Source organism: Perna viridis, chromosome 15, assembly GCF_037379345.1.
Source record: "Perna viridis isolate PV_CMFRI_1.1 ecotype Kerala chromosome 15, ASM3737934v1, whole genome shotgun sequence".
In the NCBI taxonomy this organism is placed as follows: domain Eukaryota; kingdom Metazoa; phylum Mollusca; class Bivalvia; order Mytilida; family Mytilidae; genus Perna; species Perna viridis.
This window is the reverse complement of record NC_142459.1, coordinates 20,535,479-20,558,582: the sequence shown is the minus strand read 5'-3', so window position 1 is coordinate 20,558,582 and position 23,104 is coordinate 20,535,479. Positions and strand designations below refer to the sequence as shown.

Sequence of the window (23,104 nt, the reverse complement as noted above, 5' to 3'; positions counted from 1 at the left end):
TAATAGGGAACATTTCAAAATATCCATAGAAACAAGATGGCGGATAAACAATACATTCAATGCAAAATTCTCGTAGGAAAAATAAATTTTGAATTTTTTCAATCTCGTAGGTAAGAACGAAAAATAATTGTAAGGGAATCGTAGTACAGAACGACATGAATAAAATGGCAAGTTTTTGAAAAGAACCGTCGAGTAATTACAAAAATAAACGCAAAAAACCGCAAACAATCTGAGGTGAATTGGACTATAGGACATACATAATTTCATCAGTTAGAAGTTTTATTTATATCTTTCTGGAACAGGGTTGAGTTGCTACAAGATTGAAGTCATCAGTACAAAGTTTTATGGTCGTCATCATGAACTCGTGGATCGTTACGGTATATCCATTTACGCCATGAAAACTGATTTTGTTCAACGTGTCATAGTTTTTTTTCCTCTTTCGTCTACCCCGGACTTGACTTTTTATGAGCAACTCGGCCGGCAGGTGTTTCTAAAAAAGCAGAGGATGCTTATCCTACCGGTGCACCTGGTCCATGCTCCCAGTTTTATAGTGGAGTTCGAGTTGCTAATTTGCTTTTGTTGCTTTGTGTGTATGATTTTTGTCGCTTTGTGTTCTTTGTTGTGTGTGTCTGCTTTTCATGTCTGGTCTTTGTCCTTGGATTGCATTCCTTTGATTACTACTATAACCTTTGTTCCCTTGATTACTCTTGATTACTACTATAACCTTTGTTCCCTTGATTACTCTTTGATTACCGCTATAACCTTGGTTTTCTTTATTACTCTTTCTCTCTATTATTGTATCAAGACATTGACTAAAACTGCAAAAAATACAACGTCATGACCTGTTTTGAAGGAGAATTTAATGTAACCTTAACACAGAGTCGTCCTACAAATCATAACGCATTTTTTGTACTTTTATTTAAAATCTGTCGTGCAGTCTGAGAAAAAAATGTTTGAAAAAAAAATGAAGGACGTCGACAATGGACGCCTTGAGATGGGAGACAACAGCAATCATCTGTTCGTATACTCGTGTTAATAATCGGTACATACTGTTATTTCATTGTCATAATTTCAATGCTAAATATGTCTACCATTTTTTCATTAGCTTGTCTTGATCTTAAAATGACAATATATAATAATTTCGGGTATCATTACAACAAAACACCTGATGTTCAAATTATAGTTATTCGTTATATGTAAATATTACATAACATAAGAACGAAAGGGACAAAGTCGGTTGTGGCTGGGCGAAAAAATCCTCCTTAATTCAAGATGGTTCGATATTAACGACTGTCACGAATGGAACCGCCACCGCGTCTTCTTCTTGTCGAGAAAATTAACTCCAAAACACCTTTTCTAAAGTCAAGTGATGAACACACATAGAGAAAGAAGTTGATGGCGTAATTGATTATTTCCAACACGTGTGCTACATCCCGGAATGTGGAGAACCAGGTCATGTTGACGGCAAACAAGTTAACGCCGGAATAGTTAACAATGATTCTGACGATACCTATGGGCGTTACTGACAGAATGTAAGCAACCATTACCGTAAGAAGCATTGTGGTCGGTCTGATTACAATGCTTTTTGTGTTTACTTTTGCCATCGTGGTCCTGTCCCGCTGTATTTTAAGAAGACTGATTATTATGGCTGGAATGACTATTAAAAGAATAACCAAAGGACCAAGAAAATACAAGGTAACTCCAGTGTTTAGCATGTGCCGGAACAGCGTGACTGCCTCGGTATCATTCTTGTCATAGACATCTGGGTTACAAATGCCATTCTGATCGATCTTTGTGCAGTATGAATAGCCAGCACAGAAGCTTCCAATTATTAAAGACATCATCGCAATGCCTATAAATATATTTCGTCTTGAAAACCACTTTTTGACGGCAAATGGAGCTCTTATTGCTGTTAATCTTTCCACTGCCATCCATACTACAAACCATGAGGACATCATCTTACCCATTCTATGGACCAAGAAATATATCTTGCATCCGACCAAGGAAACCGATCGCAAGTCGAATCCAATCAACTTAATGACGAACATATTTTTCATTGGCTGGGTAATAATAACGGACATATCGGCAATGGCTAGCCCGACGAGGAAATATCGTGAGCCAAAGTGAGAGAACCGTGTGGTGTTCATTACGATGATCGTTATTAGATTGCCGATTATACCGACGACTAACGCTAGTGGCATGATAACCAGATTGAAATAATCCAAAACTCTATAACTGTTCTCGCTCAGGGCCTTAGATGAGGAGTGTGTTGTCATGGACCAGTTCAGGGGTAAATAATCTGCTGTAACGTTCATATTTCTTTATGCTTTATCTTCTGAAAAATAGAGATAAATGTTCAACGTCTTACAGATAACCCTGTAGTGCATACCGGGACAAAGACCAGACATGGAAAACAGACATACACAACAAAGAACATAAAGTAACTAAAATCACACATACAAAGTAACAAAAGTAAATGAGCAACTCGGACTCCCCTAAAAACTGGAAGCATGGACCAGGTGCACCGGTAGTGTAAGCGTCCTCTGCTTTTCTAAAAACACCCGCCGAGTTGCTCATAAAAAGTCAAGTCCGGGGTAGACAAACGAGGAAAGGCAAACTATGACCCGTTGAATAAATCAGTTTTCATGGTGCTGATGGATACACCATAACGATCCACGAGTTTATGATGACAACCATAAAACTTCTGTAGTGATGACTTCAATCTTGTAGCAACATAACCCTGTTCTAGAAGCCTATTTGTTAGAGTTCTAGCGCGATACAAAAAGTCTGCGTAGTTTCAGCAAGCTCTGGCATAACGTATGAGTTGTGATATGAACACTCCATACGCAGGAGCCGAAGGGATGTTGCCACAGATGAAAGGAAAGTTGACAATTCGGAATGAAAAGTCATCACGTTTGTCATAAAGTTTGGTCAATAGTTACCATCGATTACTAAGTGTAGGTCAAGATATGAGGCTGACTTCACAGTGTCTGTAGTATCCTTTATCTCAAGTTCTTTTGGGTAGATGCGATGTATCAAATCCCCAAAATTAGGATTGTTTAAAGATAATACGTCATCTATATGGCGGAAACTGAGATTAAAGGACCTAGCCAAACGATATTCTTTCTTTCTGATCAGATCAGCTATAAAGTTACCTCATGAGAGTGAAGGAATAGGTCAGCAAGTAAAGGAGCACAATTTGTTCCCATTGGAATGCCGACCGTTTGTTGAAAAACACGTCCACCACACTGGACAAATATGTTGTCGATTAAAAATTCCAGCATTTTGTAAACATCTTCCTCTGTGTATTTGGAAGATGATATTGAATTATTTCTTACAAACTATGAGGAATTGCTACCAAGAACTATATATTTGTATCTAGGTGTTCCATCCTTTTTGGAAAAACAACGATGTATAATGTTTTAAGTCGGCTAAAATTTGATGTGAAGGGAAGAAAAAAGAGTAACATCTCCCATTATGATCCTTTCTGTGAGGTGTGTTTATATGATTAATGTTAAAACGGTTCCAAATTATTGGAATAAATAAATGTAAAATGTTAGACAAATAAATACATTCAAGAACAATTAATAATCCTTTTTGATGAATTCATTTGAAATGAATTACGTTCCACAATTCTGTATGCATTCTGCATCCTTTTTGAAATCACTTTTAAGTATTCCACAAAACATGATATCGCATGCGCACTACGCTGCCATAACTGTTTCATTACTTTTCCGTATAGAAATTTTAAGAATTTACTCCGTTACTTAGTTCCTCTCATCTCGATTTTAACCCTGTCACTGCCAGATATTTTCAAAATTCTAGAGTGACGTTAGGTTTGTGACGTCGCCTTTGTTGACTTTTTACAACGCCGTTCGCCAAAATAATTTGACGTCAAACAATAACAGAAGATTAATGTCTTGTTTATATTCATGTTGACTACGTGTATGAAATACGTCGAACATTCAAGATTTAATATTACTTCATAATTAGAAAGGCCACGTTTATAAACTCCAAGCAACAACAAAGGACGTTATTTTTTGCTTGACCCCGTCCTCTGTCTTTAATAACGCTTAATTGCAGTTTTAAAAATAATTTCTAGTTTTGTGGACAAATCTGACAACGGCAAATAATAGGTAAACAGGTCACTGTTTCAACAAAACCTTTTTTTTTGTTTACCTGAATGATCGGATGTTTAGGTTTGTGCAGATGCAAGTAAAGGATTATATTTCTGCTTCGTGATGTGTTTTGAAACACTGACCGCAAATTCTTCTTTGAAATGGAGAAACACAATTATTAACTAGTACACCAAAGAACTATTTGTATCAACGGCAGAAATGGAAGTTGCTTCAAATAGTACATGTACAAGGCAAATTTTAATGCATGGTGAGATCGCGCAATAAACAATATGCACATGGAAAATTTATGTTATTTTTCAATAGACATTTTGATTATTCCCAAATTTTAAATGACAATCGTATCAAATATATTATATGAGAAAGAAAGTCATATTTTTAGTTCCTTTGAAAGTGGTATTCTAGTGGAAATCAAAATAATATAATCCAGGGACAAATACAAGACACGGAAACATACACACATAACCGTGATAATACATACAAAGCAACAAAAATAAATGTGCAGCTAAAACCTGTGTGATGTCCTCTATCTAAAGACAATGCCATTAGGATCAACTACAATTCTATCAGAGCTTTTTGATCTGACTTATTAATATATCTACAACTAATGAGGAAAATTGCTGCAATAATTCAAGTACCAGCCATTAGCCGGAAACGCAGTAATTAACCGGAAGCGACTACATATCGGGACATATCATTTATAAGATACAAAGCGAGCAAAGAGGAACTCACGGAAAGAGAAAAGTTAACAGAACAGAGTCACGCTATAAATTTTTAACCAATGGTCTAATGAAGACATCTTCTGTGCGGTTGATAGTCCGCATTAAGCAAAGACATTTAATGCGGTAAATATATGTGTAATACAAAAGTACTTATCATATGATATTGCAAATTTTGATATGCTGTACACGTAATGCAAGGAGTATCCTCTCCCTTGCATCAGAAGCATCAAAATCAAGTAAAAAAGAAGATCTAAATCCCAAAATAATTATCAATTATCCCTATGGAGTTTATGATCAATACAAACAATGAAGTTATAGTACACTGCGACTGAAAAATGCATATATTTTTGACAAGAAAACGTTTTTTGCATCACTCGGATATAAAAATATTAGTTATACGTAACGTCAATTTTTTGTACCAATCCATAATAATTCAGACACTGCAGATGGTAGAGTTGCAGAAAATCCCACCGAACGAACAATTCTTTTTCTATCGACATACGCAATATTCTACGTTACTTTAGTCGTTTCTACATAACGATCTGAATTTTGTAGACATCCATACTTCATGTTACCACTTAAATCAACCAAAACCAAGAACAATAACTCTTGCAAAGTGCCAATTATAATATGATCTATGAAATATGTTCTCAAAAGTGCTACAAATTAATGAATATCTGGTTTGTGTATTAAAGAAAGAAGTGAATTTGGTGAGTTTTTTTTAGATGCACAAAATGTTTCCTCTCTGATATTTGATTAAAACGCTACTTAAGTCCATGATAAGTTCGAGTGAATTGTGTATATATATGTATGTTAGACTGATATTTGTATTATTACAGTTTGTCCAATTAACAATGTTAAAATCAAAGATCTGCTTCGTAAATTATGCTAAAATGTATCAATGTATATATATAAAATGATTTCCAAATTTTGATCTATCTATTTGTATACGGAAATGACAAACTAAAACATCTAATGATAATGATTACCTTAAGAGGCCATTCATTGATAATGTGATAAAGGTCAAAGGTCAATATCGCTACATTTAAGCGTAATACTTGATTAAAATGCTAAGTTTTAGGATTTGTTATAAAAACAAAACATTAATTTGGACGTAGCGGCAGTGACGCCATACAATAAAGATTCACTGTCATAATAACATGAAAGTATTTTAATACGTGGATACCAATTTTCGTGAATAAGGGAAGATACACGAGTTCGTGGATTATTTAATTTGTGGTTTTGAGATTTTAGGTATACACATGACAGGAAATTTCCTTTTCGTTGGGAACACAAATTCGAGGTTTTTTCCTACCCACGAAAACCACGAGCATTGGTACCCCACGAAAAATAGCACTTTTTCAGTATATAGCTCATAATCTTTCTGTCAGAAGATTAATGAAGATAACCAGTATCCCAGCAGAAACCACAAGAATGTAAACCAAGTATAAAGATTAAAAATGAAAAACAGACACACACACTAAATATATCGAAATACCCAAAATAGCAGGTAAATCGAAACAAAGATAAATTAGCAACTCGGACTCCAGTAAGAACTGTGATCGTGAACCATGTGTACGGGTAGTGTAAGCGTCTTCTGTCTTTCTAGAAACACGTTCTGCTACGTTGCTAATAAAAAGTCAAATCTTATATTTAAATGAGATAAGTGATGTATGCAGATAGGATGTGTATGCTTGAGCTCCTCCCGCATACTGCCGTTGTTCAGAAATTTGCAATATATTTACATAACGCGTCATTACCTCAGTTAAATATATTTTGAGTACAAATACCTCCGTCCCTTGTAGGACAAGCCTAGAATCATTTTATATGAACAAACAAACAAAGGAACAATGAACCAATGTTTTAAAAATTGCAGTGTCTTTTTTTACAAAATATAAAAGTATATGTATGCGGTCACGAAAATAATGTTACAAAAATAAAAAGAAGATACATATTTTTTAAAACTAATTACAGTGAAAGTACTATTGTTCGTAGGGTACTAATTTCGTGGTTTTCGTAGATAGCCTAAGCCACGAAATTTGGTTCTCAACGAAAAGGAAATTTACATTGATGTTTTACTGAAAATCTCATAACCACGAATTCAAGAATCTACCCATTTGTGTTTCTTCCCTAATCCACCATAATCGGTATCCACAAATTAAAGTACTTTAACAGTATATATGTTTATTTTTGCATAGTTTTAGACAGAGCAATCTATAAAAACTTGAATCTGCTTAACCTATGTAGAAACATTGGCATACAGATAAACATGCATATTTTACAATAATAATATACAGTTGTTGAGGAATAAAGATTGAAGCACATATACCAAATAAGCAAAAAAAGTGAGAAATTTAATTCAGTGAGGAACAAAGATTGAAGTATAAAAACAAACTAACAAAAAATGTAAGATAGGTAAATTCAAAGATAAATCGCACATAAAAAATGTGGGTGAAAGTATGTTGAATAAAATAAGGGTGTTGAGTTTCAGACGAACCATGAGTGTACCCCAAATTTTCTTACAAACCAAAGACAGATAGAATTCGGATAATGGATGTACCCTGTTTGCTTAGATTTAAGAGGCAGATTTATGAACAGGACGAGCAAATTATGCGAGCACGAATCAAAGGCGACCAGCGATACATGCCGGTAAGTCCTGTTTAATTAAAAAGGTCGACACAGTACCGGATGATTATGCACGAGGGAAAAGAGTCAAGTCTAGTCAAAACAGAGGGATTTTGAACTTTTACCATACGGACTACACCAGTCTTGTAATATGTGCTTTCCATTTAAATCATAAACAAAGTATGGTGTTTTGTTCCGCCGTTTTGCATTAAGTAACCAACTAAATAGAGCTCTCATTGATCAGCATTATGCTATCATTCGTTTAAATATGTAAACCTATATGTCGCATGTGTTTCGTTGTTCTCTTTAATTAACTAATATGGACAAGTTGTAATTAATTTATCGGAGGAGTACACAGTGATATACACTGATGTTTTATGTAAATTTACTAACCGATAGTCGATGCACCAATTAAGAAATAATTCGTAGAGGGGATAGATTTGTACTGATTTTAACATGGGGATGGCATTTATATTCGATTATTTAACACCGAGCACGAATTATGACAAATACGGTAATTTTTGTGACAAAAATTTTCCTAGGCGTTGCCAAAATAACGGCTGTTCCTATTAACCTCCCCTGTATTGAAGTTGAATTAAATTAGTATATTTATGTCTTCGTATGTGTTAAATGTGTGTATTTATAAAATCGATTTCAATTAGATAACCTCTCAGCCGTTAAATCATCGCATAAACGTTTTTAAATAAGTGTTTTGTCGAAGTGACAGCGCAAGAAAAAAAGATGCAGTGCGCAGGTGCTAAAGGTGGGGTTGTACCGACATATACTGTTTGACGATCTGAAGACGTCATATTAGAAATTCTGATTTTATGATTATTATATCATAGCATTATTTATAGATTATCCTTCAGGATTGAGTGATTTAAATAATTTCTCTACTCGAGATTGTAAATTAAAGTTAATGAATCCTAATGTTACCATACAGTCAAGATCATTGTTGTGCTTTCCAACTTTCCGACTTTCCCTTGATATTTCCATTTGTTATAAGGATTTTCATTTTTTTCTATTCCTTTTAATCATTGCCTATAGAGAAAATTATTTCGGTAATTGTGTTAATTAATTTTGAATTTTATTAACAAATTTTGATTGCTCATAACTTGAAGAAAAATGAAATGAAGTGTAGTACAGTTAAAATGGAATTCTGTTGTCAATACATTTGTGTATGAAATAAAATGCATTTTATTAAATAAAAAGGCTTGCAAAATTAGTCTAAAAAGTTTACTATAGATAGTCATATTGTAAATCAGTTGCCCATGCTATTAAGCTTACTCACAACGCATGTACATGTACAAGAAGTTATAAGTGAAGTTTAGGACGCCTACCTATCAGTGCACCTGGTCCATGCTCCCAGTTTTTCTAATGGACTCCGAGTTGTTCATTTACATTTTTACTTTGTATGTATTATTTTGGTTGTTTTATGTTTTATGTTTTATTTGTCTGTTTTCGATGCCTGGTGTTTGTGTCTGGATTACATTCTTTTGATTTTAACTGGAACCTTGGTTTCCTTAATTACTCTTTAAAATGTGCATGTAGTTCAAGGTTATCGCAAGAAAAATTCTAAGGTGATAGTTTGAATCTATGTAACCTCTTACACATACAAAACAGAAAGCTGCTCCCTTATACAGGGAATTCCTATTATACATCGACTGTGTCTGATGCTATTAATAAATACATCTAATACTAAGATATGAAATAGGTATTGGAACGGATTGCCACGGAATGTACGACCTCTTTGAATAGTTTATTGGTTTTCGATAAGAATTGATTCCTGTATTTTCCAAGTCATTGTAATTCTCTTTTATTATAACTATAATGCAATTGATTAGTGTATCTTACTTTATTAATTAACAAGAAAACGGCGAAAGTGTTTGCCATAACAACTAGAAATGCTGTGAGAAAGAAACCTCAAAAAGAAAATAACCCCGCTTCGAATTGACTCGAATGCAAAATGATTGTTGGGTTATCTCCCTTTGGCATTATCAAACAATAATTAAATTCTTTCTTGTACATATACACATGGATCAAAATCCACTCAACGGTTTGGGAGAAGTTATCCTTACGAGGTTTTAACTGTAAAGCCCTTAATTTGAATTATCTTTAAAGTCCCTCAACAGTTTATACACCCCCTTCACATCTATATACGATACCCAACCTTCCTAAAAATTTTATCCAAATTTCTTGAGAGGTTTAGGAGTTGCACTTTCCATGTTTTAACATGTAAAACACTTTAATTTAATTATCTCCCTTTGAAAATCTATGACAGATATTATATTCCTTCATGTGCATCTATATATGATACTCAACCTTCCGATGAAATATCATTAAAATCCCTTGAGCGGTTTGGGAGAAGTTGTGCTTACGATGTTTTAACATGTAAAACCCTTAATTTGGATTATCTCCTTTTGGAGTCCCCCCAAAGTGAATATATTAATTCATTCATGCACATCTACATATGATATCCAACCTTCCTATAAAATTTCACCAGATTCCCTTGAGCTATTTATGAAGAGTTACAATAAAAGGAAATGAGTACAGACAGAGACGGGGTGATTCCTATATAACTCACAAACCGTGTTTGCGATGGGTATAATAACAAAATAATACAATGACAGTATGTGTCATATGATATAATTAATCTTCATTTTACATTACTGTGAAAGTACTTTAATTCGTGGATGGCAATATCAAGTCATAAATTCCGAAAGCGTTTTTACTGGCATTAAGGATGTCACACTCTGTTTTCTTTGCTTTCGATTTTGGCCCACTGTGTAGTCTCGTTAGACTATCGTTAAACCTATCAAATTGTATAATTAGCTGTTATATATTTAACTAATTCTCTGGTATGACAGCATTGCAGTGAACATATCGACATTCAGACAATTAATATTTAGATATAGAAAAGATTTCTTTAAAAAGCTTAAATGTGATAGTTTATGTAGTTCTCACTGGTTCCTTAGTTTTTTTTGGAAAAGAAATGCCTTGAGAGAATAAAAACAAAATGATTTGTTGTAGGATGAATATTGAAGTACTGTCAAATGCATATACGCCTCCTGAAACGTGTAACGATTTAGGAGGTGTCAATTAGTTTATAAATACAGGAAAACTAGTTCGATAAGTCTCTATCTGTTTAACTGGTAATAACACTGCAAATTAGCTTACGTTTTAAATTAAAGAAATTGTCAGATACCGACAGAATAATATAGAAAGTTGTAACGCAAAATTCCTGCTCAGTACTTTGAAAACCCTTAAATTTTGTATGAGATACAGCTTAATTTAAACTTATAAAAAAAGAAGAATTTCTCCAGTGTGTTAACTTTCTATTTTGTACATGTTATACATTTGTATAAGAATCCAAGGTCACGTTTGGACTAACAATTGTAGGAATTCAAAATATTGTTTGCATTTTCTGAAAATTGGTTTATTAAAATAAAATACACATTATTACATATTCTTTGCAAATGGTAATCATCTTCACAGACATCGCTGTAAAATATTGTAGTTTGCTGAAGTTGTTTTAAGGAGGTAGACCGGGGTAAGCGACATAACACTTCAAATCAGTGATATGGTTGTATCCAGCATTTTACATCAATGTCTTTTAAGCATCAAAGTAACTTTTTTGATTTATTTCATTCTGTGTCAAATGAAAGCTTGAGAGGTTTTGGTGAAATTGAGTATGATGTTCCTTACCCTAGGTCTACCTCATTAAAAAAGTAACAAAATGTTTGTTTACCATTCTTAATTTCCTTCGTTCACAATTAACTTGCATTATATGAAAGTGTGACGATGATATTCTTTTAAACAATTTCGAATCGTCATTTTAATCTTGTATGCAGGTGTTGAGCTAACAAATGATGAATGTGGATTTGATACTTTTTACATAAATCTATGCGAAAAACAAGTACTGTGAAAGTACTTTTATTCGTGGGTACCAATTTTCGTGGTTTTGGGAAAAATATCAGTCCGTAGATTCTTGAATTCGTTGATTTTCCAAATCTAACATAAAAACGAATGGAACATTTCCTTTTCTTTGGAACCAAATTTCGTTGTTTACCAAACCCACGAAAACCACGAAAATTGGTACACCACAAACAGAAATACTTATTCATTACCTTTTTAGAAATACAACTGTTTCAACATGGATCGCTTTCCATCGACGCGTGACCAAATTTGATAAAGACAACATCTTAAGTTCTTTCCAGCGATACAGAATAAAGTCATGTGTCCACTTATTGACGAAAATTGGAGATAAGCAATTATCCGCTACTCTACCCTACCATAAATTGTGGATATGTGAAATCACCATATGCTTACGAAAACGTCTAAAACAAAAAGTACTCGACACGTCCAGTCATTATTTAAACAAATATGCTTCTCCTAACTTAAAAATGGATTTTCATATATTTTAACATTTTACATTTAATTTGTGTGCTGTTAATATCTCATAAATATGAAGGTTTCCATTTTTGAGTAAAACAAAATAAAAAAAAAACAATTAAAAAAAAGAATAAAATGCTTCCAACTTTCACAATTAATGTGACTCTCTCAAGTTTTATACTTCGAGTACCGCTCTTACCTTCGCATCTAAGGCCGTAGTAGATACCCTGTCGTTATCCTATTAAACTTGTCTCATTATATACACCAGTTAATTATAAAAAGCTTTGTAATGACAATGCGTCATTCCCCACATAACCATACATATTTGTGAGGAAGATACTTTAATTAACGACGAAAAGTACCATATATACACTGAGAGGTTGTTGGTCAAAGCATAATATTACGTAAGTTGTCACTGTCACCATTCAGGCCATCATATATTCCTAGCATTAGGTGGTTATGTGTTACTTAGAAACCGATAATTCATAGTAGTTATTTAAACCAAGCTTCATTCAAAGCATATGGTATATTACTTCTTTGTATAACCCCGTCATTATGAAGATATTCATAGTCACATAGAATGAATTCCTACAACAAACCACAATCAGTAAACAATTAAAAAAAAGAAAATAGCTTCCAATATTCCAAAATAATTAAATTCTCTCAAACTGTTTCTTTAAAAAAGTTTTACATAGACTACGAATGTCACCAAAAGGCACAGTATCTGTATATATCATGTAAATTTAATGCATAAATGATTTTAAAACACAACAAATCAATAGAAATTTAAATTATTCTTCATTGAATCGAGATATTAAGGAGGTAGACATAGTGTATGGCACATACCTCATGAAGTCGGTGATATGTTTGTATTATATTCAATTTCACCAAAGCCTCTCAAGCTTTTGTTTGAAGCAGAATAAAATGAATCCAAGTTAATTAGATGCTTACATATGATTGTTGTAAAAAGCTGAATACAAATGTTTGAATGATTTTTAAGAGTTGTGTCCCTTACCCTAGGTTTACCTCCTTAAACAAATACTTTTTTTTATACTGTACTTATATTTTATTCTCGTGAACAAAATAAAAACGACTTTGTTTAGTATTCAACCAGCGGGTGGCTGAAGTGGGGAGCAGGATATTCTTTGAGCGTTTCTATCTTATTTTTCACATCTTTCGGTTTATTGTTTGTGATCGGTTAAGACCTGTTTCATTTCTTATCAAAATGTCGTCCTTGGAATATCTAGTAATTTGAGATCTCAAACTCAAGTTTTTATTTAAGAAATAAATGATAATTTGTTATTTTCAAAAATAGTAAGAACGACATAACTAACATAAAAACATTATTAAGTTTGATATACAAGGAAATATATATTTTTTAATCTGTTCATAAATTGATCGATTTGTTAGGGAACTTTAAATATAAATTTATCTACATAGTCATTCATTTACTCTTGATAGATACAGAAAAATCCATGTTTATTTCTTACACTTTCATGAGTTTAACATAGCATTCGATCAAAATATTTGTTGGAATAAAATTTACTCTGTACTTCCCATAGAAACAGCCCGCTTTAGCAGCTTACCAAATAACCTGACTACTGTTTTTTTTGTTTAAGGAGGTTGGCCAAGGATAAAGGACATAACACATGAAATCAGTGATATGTTTGTATCAAATTCAATTTCACCAAAGCCTCTCAAGCTTTCGTTTGAAGCAGAATAAAATGAATCCAAATTAATTAGATGCTTACATAAGATTGATGTAAAATGCCGAATACACACGTTCCAATGATTCTTAAGGTTTGTGTCATTACCCTAGGTCTACCTCCTTAAATTATTTGAAATATTATTGCATCTTTGATACTTGATTCGAGGAACAATATTGCATGTATTTTAAAATAAATGGTAAGCTGACAGAAAGACGAACCTATAAAGAAATTGTATGTGATTATAAGTTTCTACAGGTAGATGATATTGAATCAAGGTCAACTTTTCATACATTACTATTATTATTATCATTATTATTATTATTATTATTATTATTTACCACAATCCGAACAAATCTTCGGGAACCATGCGTTTTTGTATAATTACAGTGTATGGAACCTAAAGAAACATTTATTTTTCTCTGCATTTGTGTTCCCCTGCAAACCAAGTTTTTGGGTGTATACGGTTAACTCTGTTTGTCGTAATCTCGTAAACGGAAATTATCTTAAACTGCACAAGGGTTGTTTGTGTCATATATATTTGCGCAAGAGAGATTTCAATTATTGACAAGGCGAAAGGAAGATAATCCAATTTAAGGTAAATTATACCTAAAACTTTTGATAATTTTTCTCAAATATAACACTGAGTGAACATATGGTAAAATATTGAGATTGACTAGATGTTGCACGTTGCGTTGTGTACAAACACCTTCAGTATATCATCTATGATAAACATGAAGTAAATGAGTGACAAACATGGAAAGGAGAGGCACAAAACAAGTCTTAATGCAACACTGAAAAGCATTATACCAAATGTAAGCATTCCCTCCAATAGAAGCTGAGAAATCTGTTACGAAAATTTAACAAACATCTAATACAAAGAGTAATCAAGGGAACCAAGGTCATAGCGGTAATCAAAAGAATGCAATCCAGAGACCAGATATGGAAAACAGACATACACAACAAAGAACATAAAGTAACCAAAATCATACATACAAAGTAACAAAAGCAAATGAGCGACTCGGACGCTAAAAACTGGGAGCATGGACCAGGTGCACCGATAGGGTAACCGTCCTCTGCTTTTCTAGACACACCCGCCGAGTTGCTCATAAAAAGGCAAGTCCGGGGTAGACAAACGAGGAAAGGAATACTATGACCCGTTGAATAAATCAGTTTTCATGGTGCAGATGGAATCACCATAACGATCTACGAGTTCATGATGACGACCATAAAACTTCTGTAGTGATGACTTCAATCTTGTAGCAACATAGCCCTGTTCCAGAAGCCTTTTTGTTAGAGTTCTAGCGCGATACAAAAAGTCTGTGTAGTTTTGGCAAGCTCTGGCATAACATACGAGTTGTGATATGAACATTCCATACACAGGTGCTGAAGGGATGTTGCCACAGATGAAAGGAAAGTTGACAATTCTGAATGAAAAGTCATCACGTTTGTCGTAAAGTTTGGTCAATACTTTTCCTTTACCGTCGATTTATAAGTGTAGGACAAGATATGAGGCTGACTTCACAGTGTCTGTAGTATCCTTTATCTCAAGTTCTTTTGGGTAGATGCGATGTATCAAATCCCCGAAATTAGGGTTGTTTAAAGATAATACGTCATCTATATAGCGGAAAAATTCAAAAAATTCAATTATTCAGTAAGTAAATAACCCTAAGTCGATGGATAAACAGGGAGAAGACGAGTGTCGAACTTGAAAAGGGGGGACATGTTACAAGCCATCATGAGAAAGTAATGTCCCATATATCTTAGCATTCCCTCTAGTTGAAGCTGATATTACTGTTACAAAAAAGTGTCACGAACGAATAAAGAGATTGAAATATTGCCCCCTCCCTTATGATTTGGGTATAAGAATTTATGTCACCAAACTTTCGATATGATTGGGCCTAAATATAAGCGAATTTTTACTATATTATACATTGATTCCGTAGGAAAATTTCGCTGTTTCACTCACTATCAAAATCCGAACGATAAAATGTCTGTAAAAAGAACACTATCTGACATTATTTCATATCTTAAAAAGAAAATTAACGGTTTTTTTGTCATATTAAAGTAACTAAATTCCCATTACATTTCAATACATGTAGAATATTTTCCTGCCAATTACACCCCCCTTTTTGGAAGAGGATTTATAAAATTAATGTTTGTAAGTTTACCATTTACAGTTTTATGCCCAATTATGTAAAGACAATTTTTTTGCATCTTTTCAAGCAATATTTCAGGGCAAATACATACTTCTGTATGAAAGATGACAGAAAAGAATGCTCCATTTAATAGGTTTGATCTATATTTAAAGTTTAGTATTTAGCCCGTTTGCTCACAGTATTTCTAGTTAATGTGTGTCCTTACGTGTTAAAACCAACATTTGCATATACACAAACATACAGCTGAAGTTTTTGACTGAACAGGGTATTTGATCAGTATACAAAAAAGTCCATTAAAATTATAGCATGATAAATTTAAAACAAAAATTAATCAGCTATAAAGTTCAATATCATGAATGTTAAAAGTGCGATTCGGAAATGTGTTCATTCATTTAAAATAATCTTTGTTCTTTTCTGTCCAATTAGGGTACTCATTTATCTCATTTTCATATTTGATTATTTCTTTCTTTTATGTATATTCTTAATTTCCTGTTTTGATTGAATGCTTGTGTTTTTTTCAACTTCACTACAATTGTACAATTCCTTATATTTAAACTTTGTCTTTTAAAACCTCCAACGTATGATCAAAAAGGCGTACAATTCTGAGGCAGTTTTGAACACTCCCCATTTTGATGATCATTTATCATTTTTTTGTGCGTTATAATTGGTTGTTCATGCTCGACAACCTTGACGGTGAGGTTATTCCATGGGCATTTTGTAGCCAAGGTACACAATATAAGGAGTGTAGGTATGCATGGTGAACGTGTCAAACAGATATCAACCCGACGGAGTGAAACTGTCTGCCCAAGCACACCCATTGATCTACTATGCACGACGAGAAAACCCGTATACCAATGGTCAGGCTGCAATTGGCTCTAAAACATCAATATATGAACGTACAGCTGAAGAGCTGCCTCAATATACTCAAATAACATACAAAGTAACTAATGATAAAGGTGAAAATGAAACATGACATACTGAGGCCAGAAATTCCTTTCAGTAGTTGTCGATGTTGCTTATTAACTTATAGAAAGGATTATGGTTAATTAAGCCATTTCTATGAAGATTGAAATTGACTTGACATCTTGTCATATTGTTGGCTTGATACCACTATTTGCAATGAACTATGCTACTTAAGTAGCAGTCTTTGAATCATGTAAAACCTAAAACCTGTGCTACACCTCCGAAAAGTCCCGTGCAGGTCCGGGTGTTAAAAGAATAGGCCTGCAGCAGCGCTAAGCTTGTCGTAAAAGGCGACTAAATAGTTCTCAGAACCTTAGCCGGGGGCTAGGGCGCTCTGCCCACAGAGCAACTGGGATGTGTGCCCCAAGTGGTGGACTGGGGTACCCCTGGTGTGTTACATGCTGGGGTTGTCAGGCTATAATACAGAAAACCTGACTGCAAACCATAGTGGTGCACCGTGTTGGGAAAGATGCCACGTTTTTCGCACGTTAAAGAACCCTACTGTGGTATTCTTCCGGAGTAGGAACCATAGGGCTCCGCCACAGGAGGCTAAATTGCCCGACCCTACCCATCTTTCCCTTTTTCCAGTGGCAATCAAAATTTGTCGACCCCATTATCCTTGTGCCCAATCCCTTTTTCATTTCATCATCATTTCATGTTCATTTTATCATCAATTTCATAGTCATCGTCTGAATATAGCTGAAATATTGCTGCTCGGACATTAAACCCCAACAAACAATTAATCATGCGAAACCTGAAAAATGTGCTACACCTCCGAAAAGGCTACATATCTTTATTGGGATGTTTTATAGGTCTATATTATGAAATGTGTAATTATTCATTCCAACCAGTCGTATTTTTAGGAAATAATCAGAATTGAAAATCCAATAGATTTTATTGTATTTGACTATCATATACAGAGCTGTCTCGCTTTATTTTGAAATCTACAGTGCATTCTATATAATTTTTATCTCCTAAGAACGCGACTGAAAAAATGAATGTTAATATCTGTTTACTAGGGAATTTTTTACAAAATGTCAATTGCCTTTTCACCAATGAATCCCATCTTGTACCTGGAGTGCTTGTTAAGTATTTATAGATAACAAAATAGATTTAGAAAGCGTGTTTTTGTGATGGTTAATTGACTACTTAAGATATTGAAATGAGTTGATGTCACATGACTTATTTAAGTTCCTGGATATTCCAATGTACATTCCAAAACCTAAACATGTAGAAAGTAATAGGCTAATACAAAATAAATACTTACAATTATCATCCTTACATGAATGTTGTGTTTATTGAAATTAATTTCTAAAAATATTTCCCAGAGTCCTGAAGAAGAGGATTTCCAAAAGAAACATTACTTTCAGTATTTTGTCTATGGGTCATAGAACCCAGACTAAGTATATATGCTTATTCTGGATGGCTTGTATGGTTATTATTTTCATCGAAGTACTTACAATCGATTTTCAATTGTTCAATTGCGATTACGTATTTTTTATTTCCATTATCAATTTGTTTTCTTCCACTTCCTTGAGTTACATTTTTATTGCTTTCATCTATGGTTATACTTGATTTGAAAAAGAAATTATTCTTACATTTTATATTGCAGATCTTTTATTCTAAGAGTGTACAAAATTTAACACATTTCACATTTGTTTGCTCCCTTAGCTGTGTATAAGTACTTTATATGACAAAAAATTCAATTACAGTAGTATAGAGAATAAATAATGATTAATATAAGATATAACTATACAAGAAGTATAAATATATGATACAAATATTTAGCATTCTGGTTCATTTCACATACAAGTAGTTAATATATGAAATGTTTGTTTGTTGGGGTTTAACGTCCGAACAGCAATATTTCAGCATGAATATGAAATGAATTTAACGTGGAAAGTTTATTTTTTTCTACATTGTTTTAATGAATTCACAAAGGTTGATTAGATCTATGCGATTTACAGTTTCCATCAAGCTTTTCCCAAAATTACCAAGTTATCTACTTCTGATGTACTTAATTGAAGAAATTAAGGATTTCGCCATAGTGTAAATAGTGTTTGATACTTGTCGCTGTGTTGCATTATTGTTGCTGAATAATTATTACCGGATTATACTTACTTGCAACAAGGCGGGTGCCACAGGCGGAGCAAAACACGCTTGCTTTTCCGGAGCACGCACTTGATGTCACTGCTGGTTTTTGTGGGAGTTCTTATTGGTAGTGGATTTTCTTGTGTGACTTCATGTTTCCATTATCTTCAGTTATTATGTGCAATCTTTTTTGTTTGGTCCAGTACATGGTGAATGTTTATGGTCTTTGTTTCATGTATTCACGTTAAGGCAATGTTTTTTTCCTGATTCCGATGTATTTGAATCATCCCACAGCTGACGTTTAGGTATTTGATCGTACTCTAAAAACCACTGAAAAAAGATAAAATTCATTGGACTCCTTACCCTACGGATGCACCCGATTCATGTTTCCAGTTTGTAGTGTAGTTGGGTTTGCTCATTCTGATTGATTGATTGATTAATGGGATTTAATCAATATTTCAGCTATATTCAGGCAATAAACATGAAATGGAGGACAAAATGAACATGAAATGATGGTAGTGATGAAAAAGTGAGGGATGAGTATGGTTGGACAATTTAGCCTGCTGTGGCGGAGCGCAAAGGTTCCTACTCCTATCGAATACCACAGCAGGGTTCTTTAACCTGCAAGGAACGTGGCATCTTTCCCAACACGGTGCACCACTATGGTTTGTGGTCAGGTTTTCCGTATTATAGCCTGACGAACCCAGCATGTCATACGCTTGGGGTACCCCAATCCATCACCTGGGGCACACAACCCAGTTGCTCTGTGGGCGGAGGGCCCTAGTCCCCGGCTAGGGTTCTGAGCACTATGTAGTAGCCTTGTATGACAAATTTAGCGGTGCTGCAGGCCTATTCGTTTGACACTCGGATCTGCACCGGGCTGCTCATTCTGCATCTATGAGCGTGCCATTTTGTTTATTTCATTTCAATAGACGGGTGTTCCTATGTCTTGTCTAGTGGCTTTCCGAGGACTAAGTGTCTAAACCTATTTACTGTTCGAATCCTGGCTTTCTAAATTTCCGTTTCAAGAAATATCTACAGAATAACTCATTCCAAGTCTAGTATAAAGTAGGAGGATTTGAATAAATTTATATTAACTATGACTAGATATGAATATAGATATGATAATATTGCCCGATGAGTTCACGATAACGAAGGATTTGAATTAATTAATTTTAAACTCAGCTCCAAAATATGTATATTTGTAAGAAAAATTAAGCGGTCAAAAACTCTACATGAACAATAAAACTTGGTTTGTTTAAATTTTTGTTTGTGTCTTCGAATAAGGTTAATCTTACTCCATATAAAAGTATGCAAATATAAATAACTTAAATTTGTAATTTGATAGCGAGCAGTTTATTTCCGTTTAATGCTGTTCGTCAATTTGTTTAAGTGTTTCTAAGAATCAGGCAAATAGGAAAAAACAGGAACATGCACGTAAAAACCCCACGATCTGACAATATAATATCACTCAAGGATCATTTCTTTATTTCCATTATTTTATCTCTGCATCACTGGCTTTGCGCAGAATTTTTTTTTAAATAGAACCGCAGAAAAATGAGGTTTTTGTCAGAGTTATCAACGCTTGAAATGTTCATTATCAGTGCAGTTCAATAGAATGGTATCTCAATAGTCCAGCATGATATGGAAATTTTTATCTGTTTTCCTTTATTGCGATGGTGCTTATAGTCAAGGTACATTATCAAAATGACGGGTTTTTTTTCATACCGTGTTTCACCGACTGACTGACTCTTACATGGACTGAGACTTAAAATGTTAACTACAATTTACATTGAAGAAATATTGTATATTATCTTGGCTGTCTTAACAAGTTAACATTTAATTTCCTATTTGTTGCTTTAACCGGGGCCATAGATGTAAAATCTTAAATTGAAAATGCATTTTACCGATATTAACAGGATGTTTTATTGTGTATGATAAGGAAACTTATGATATCATTGTTTGATGAACAATGACTAATAACATGTATGCCAGTTATAAAGATGAATTTCTGAAGAAGTCATCTTATGTCTATGTCTAATTTAGGATGAAATTGACCCTTTTAATATGGTATTTTTATTTATTATTTGTTTATTTTTTAACGAAAAACTTCATTTGATACTTGTTTCGCCTCGTCTCGGCTTTTGTGGCCTTTAATTTTATTTACGTTCCCAAACCTGAAATCCTGGTTTACTCTCACCTATGCTCCGTTTGCATAATTCAAAGTCAAGAAAAGCCTAAAGCATCCTTTTCGCGACCGGTTCCCATTCACTTGTTTAAGTCAAGACTACATTACGTTGCATCTAACCCTGCCTGTAAAAGCAAGGTCCATACTTATTTCATAGAAAATACGACCCCTGATATAGTTTTGCCGATAAAATACGCCCCAATTATTTATAATAAGGTTGTAAATTTCACTAGAACTGTCAGAAGGGCCCGCTCTACGAGAACTGTTCTACCTCAAGCACTGACAGAAAAACCGAATCTACTTAACTGTAATAAGATTCAAATCCGTCTGTTGTTGCAGTTCTCGTTAATCTTTAATTACACATTAATTCGCTTTTGTCGGAACCTTTCCCAAATGTTAACTATTTGTCTTGCATTCACACACGTGCGCGGAGTGATCTTGAGGGACAAACGATCGTACACGTATTTCATCACATCATTTTTGTTATATTGCAAAGATTCATATTTTTTTTTATTAAACAACTCGCAAATTTACCAAAAATTTTAATTCTTCAATGACAACTATTTTATGAGCAACTCGGTGGGTGTTTCTAGAAAAGCAGAGGACGCTTACTCTACCGCGGTGCCCTGGTCCTTGGTCTCACTTTTTAGTGGAGTCCGAGTTGCTCATTTACTTTTGTTACTTTGTATGTATAATGTTAGTTACTTTATGTTCTTTGTTGTGTATGTCTGTTTTCCATGTCTGGTCTTTGTCCCTGGATTACATTCTTTTGATTACCGCTATGACCTTGGTTCCCTTGATTACTCTTTGATTACCGCTATGACCTTGGTTCCCTTGGTTACTCTTTGATTACCGCTATGACCTTGGTTCCCTTGGTTACTCTTTGATTACCGCTATGACCTTGGTTCCCTTGGTTACTCTTTGATTACCGCTATGACCTTGGTTCCCTTGGTTACTCTTTCAAACTCAAAAATTCAAATGAAGCATTAACAAGTAATATGACCTTAAACATACATGTACATGTGCAGTATCTAAAAGTTGTGCCCCCTAAAAAATTCAAAAATGCAATATTAGCCTATAAATCTTTAAGATGTGAAATCTAAAGAGAACAAAAATGCATTTCTTGTGTGACTGTACCAATACATTGTCTTTGAAAACATCACAATCGATGAAAAGCAACAATTTGAATTCATATGGACCATTTTGTTACTTTTGCGAGTGGGATAACTCAGAATTTTGATATATAGAGTCAATTTTCACTGTTTCTTTTCTTATGTTGCATTTTGTTATCATATGTTTGACAGGAAATACAAAATTTCAACAATAAAAAGTACACAAAAAAACTGTAAATCTCTTCAATTTTTCTTATTTGAATATGTACAAATGGAAAACTACCGATAAAATAATCCAAAAATATGTCAGACAAAGAGGTATATTTGACGTCTTATTCTCTTTGATGAGTGCGAACACTTGTTTCATCTGAAAACTTAAAATTTAGATGAAACACTATAAAATGAATGCATATAGACCTACTTTGTAACTTTTTTTCTATTGCGATAACTCTAAAATTGTTTGAAAACTTCAACTATAAGAACAAAAAGTAAACATTCACTTTTTTTTTCTTCTTTTCTTTTATATCAGTTTTTACTTACGTTTGAAATGAAAAATATAGGTGTTAAATATTGTGAATATTTTTCAAATTTTCCGGGTCAGATATATAAAAATGGAAATTACCAATAAAGAGAAAGATAGCAATTTAAGTACGCTTGATGACTGTGTTTTCCTTCCTAAACTTCTATATTGGATGAAGAGCTACATGTATAACATGAATGAAGTTTTAAACCTAATTTGTCACATCTTGCAAGTGCGATAACTCAAACATTGTTTGAAAATCTGAAAAATGGGAGCAAAAATAAAAAAAACAATCAGTTTGTTTGTGTGTGTATCAGTTTGTAAGCATACTTTTGACAAAAAAAAGCAAAAGCAAGCGCTAAAAGCTTTGAAACATCATCACATTCTGCTGGTAGAAGATTTAAGTACGAAAAATACCCATAAAATATTAAGAAAAAAATATATCAGAATTAAAAAACATAAATATAGTAATTCTAGATGTCATCGAAGT

General features: G+C 33.7%; 1 protein-coding gene across 1 annotated transcript; it reads right to left on the bottom strand.

Annotated features, from left to right (window-relative positions):
• Positions 1-1,283: 1,283 nt before the first annotated feature.
• LOC148597410 (uncharacterized) lies at positions 1,284-2,315 on the bottom strand. Its single transcript, XM_088563029.1, has one exon. The coding sequence runs from the start codon at positions 2,313-2,315 to the stop codon at positions 1,284-1,286; it is 1,032 nt and encodes a 343-aa protein (XP_088419155.1).
• Between the last annotated feature and the right edge of the window lie 20,789 nt (positions 2,316-23,104).

Coding starts and splice junctions, on each gene's coding strand:
- LOC148597410 (XM_088563029.1), bottom strand. CDS start 2,315: ATGAACGTTACAGCAGATTATTTACCCCTGAACTGGTCCATGACAACA.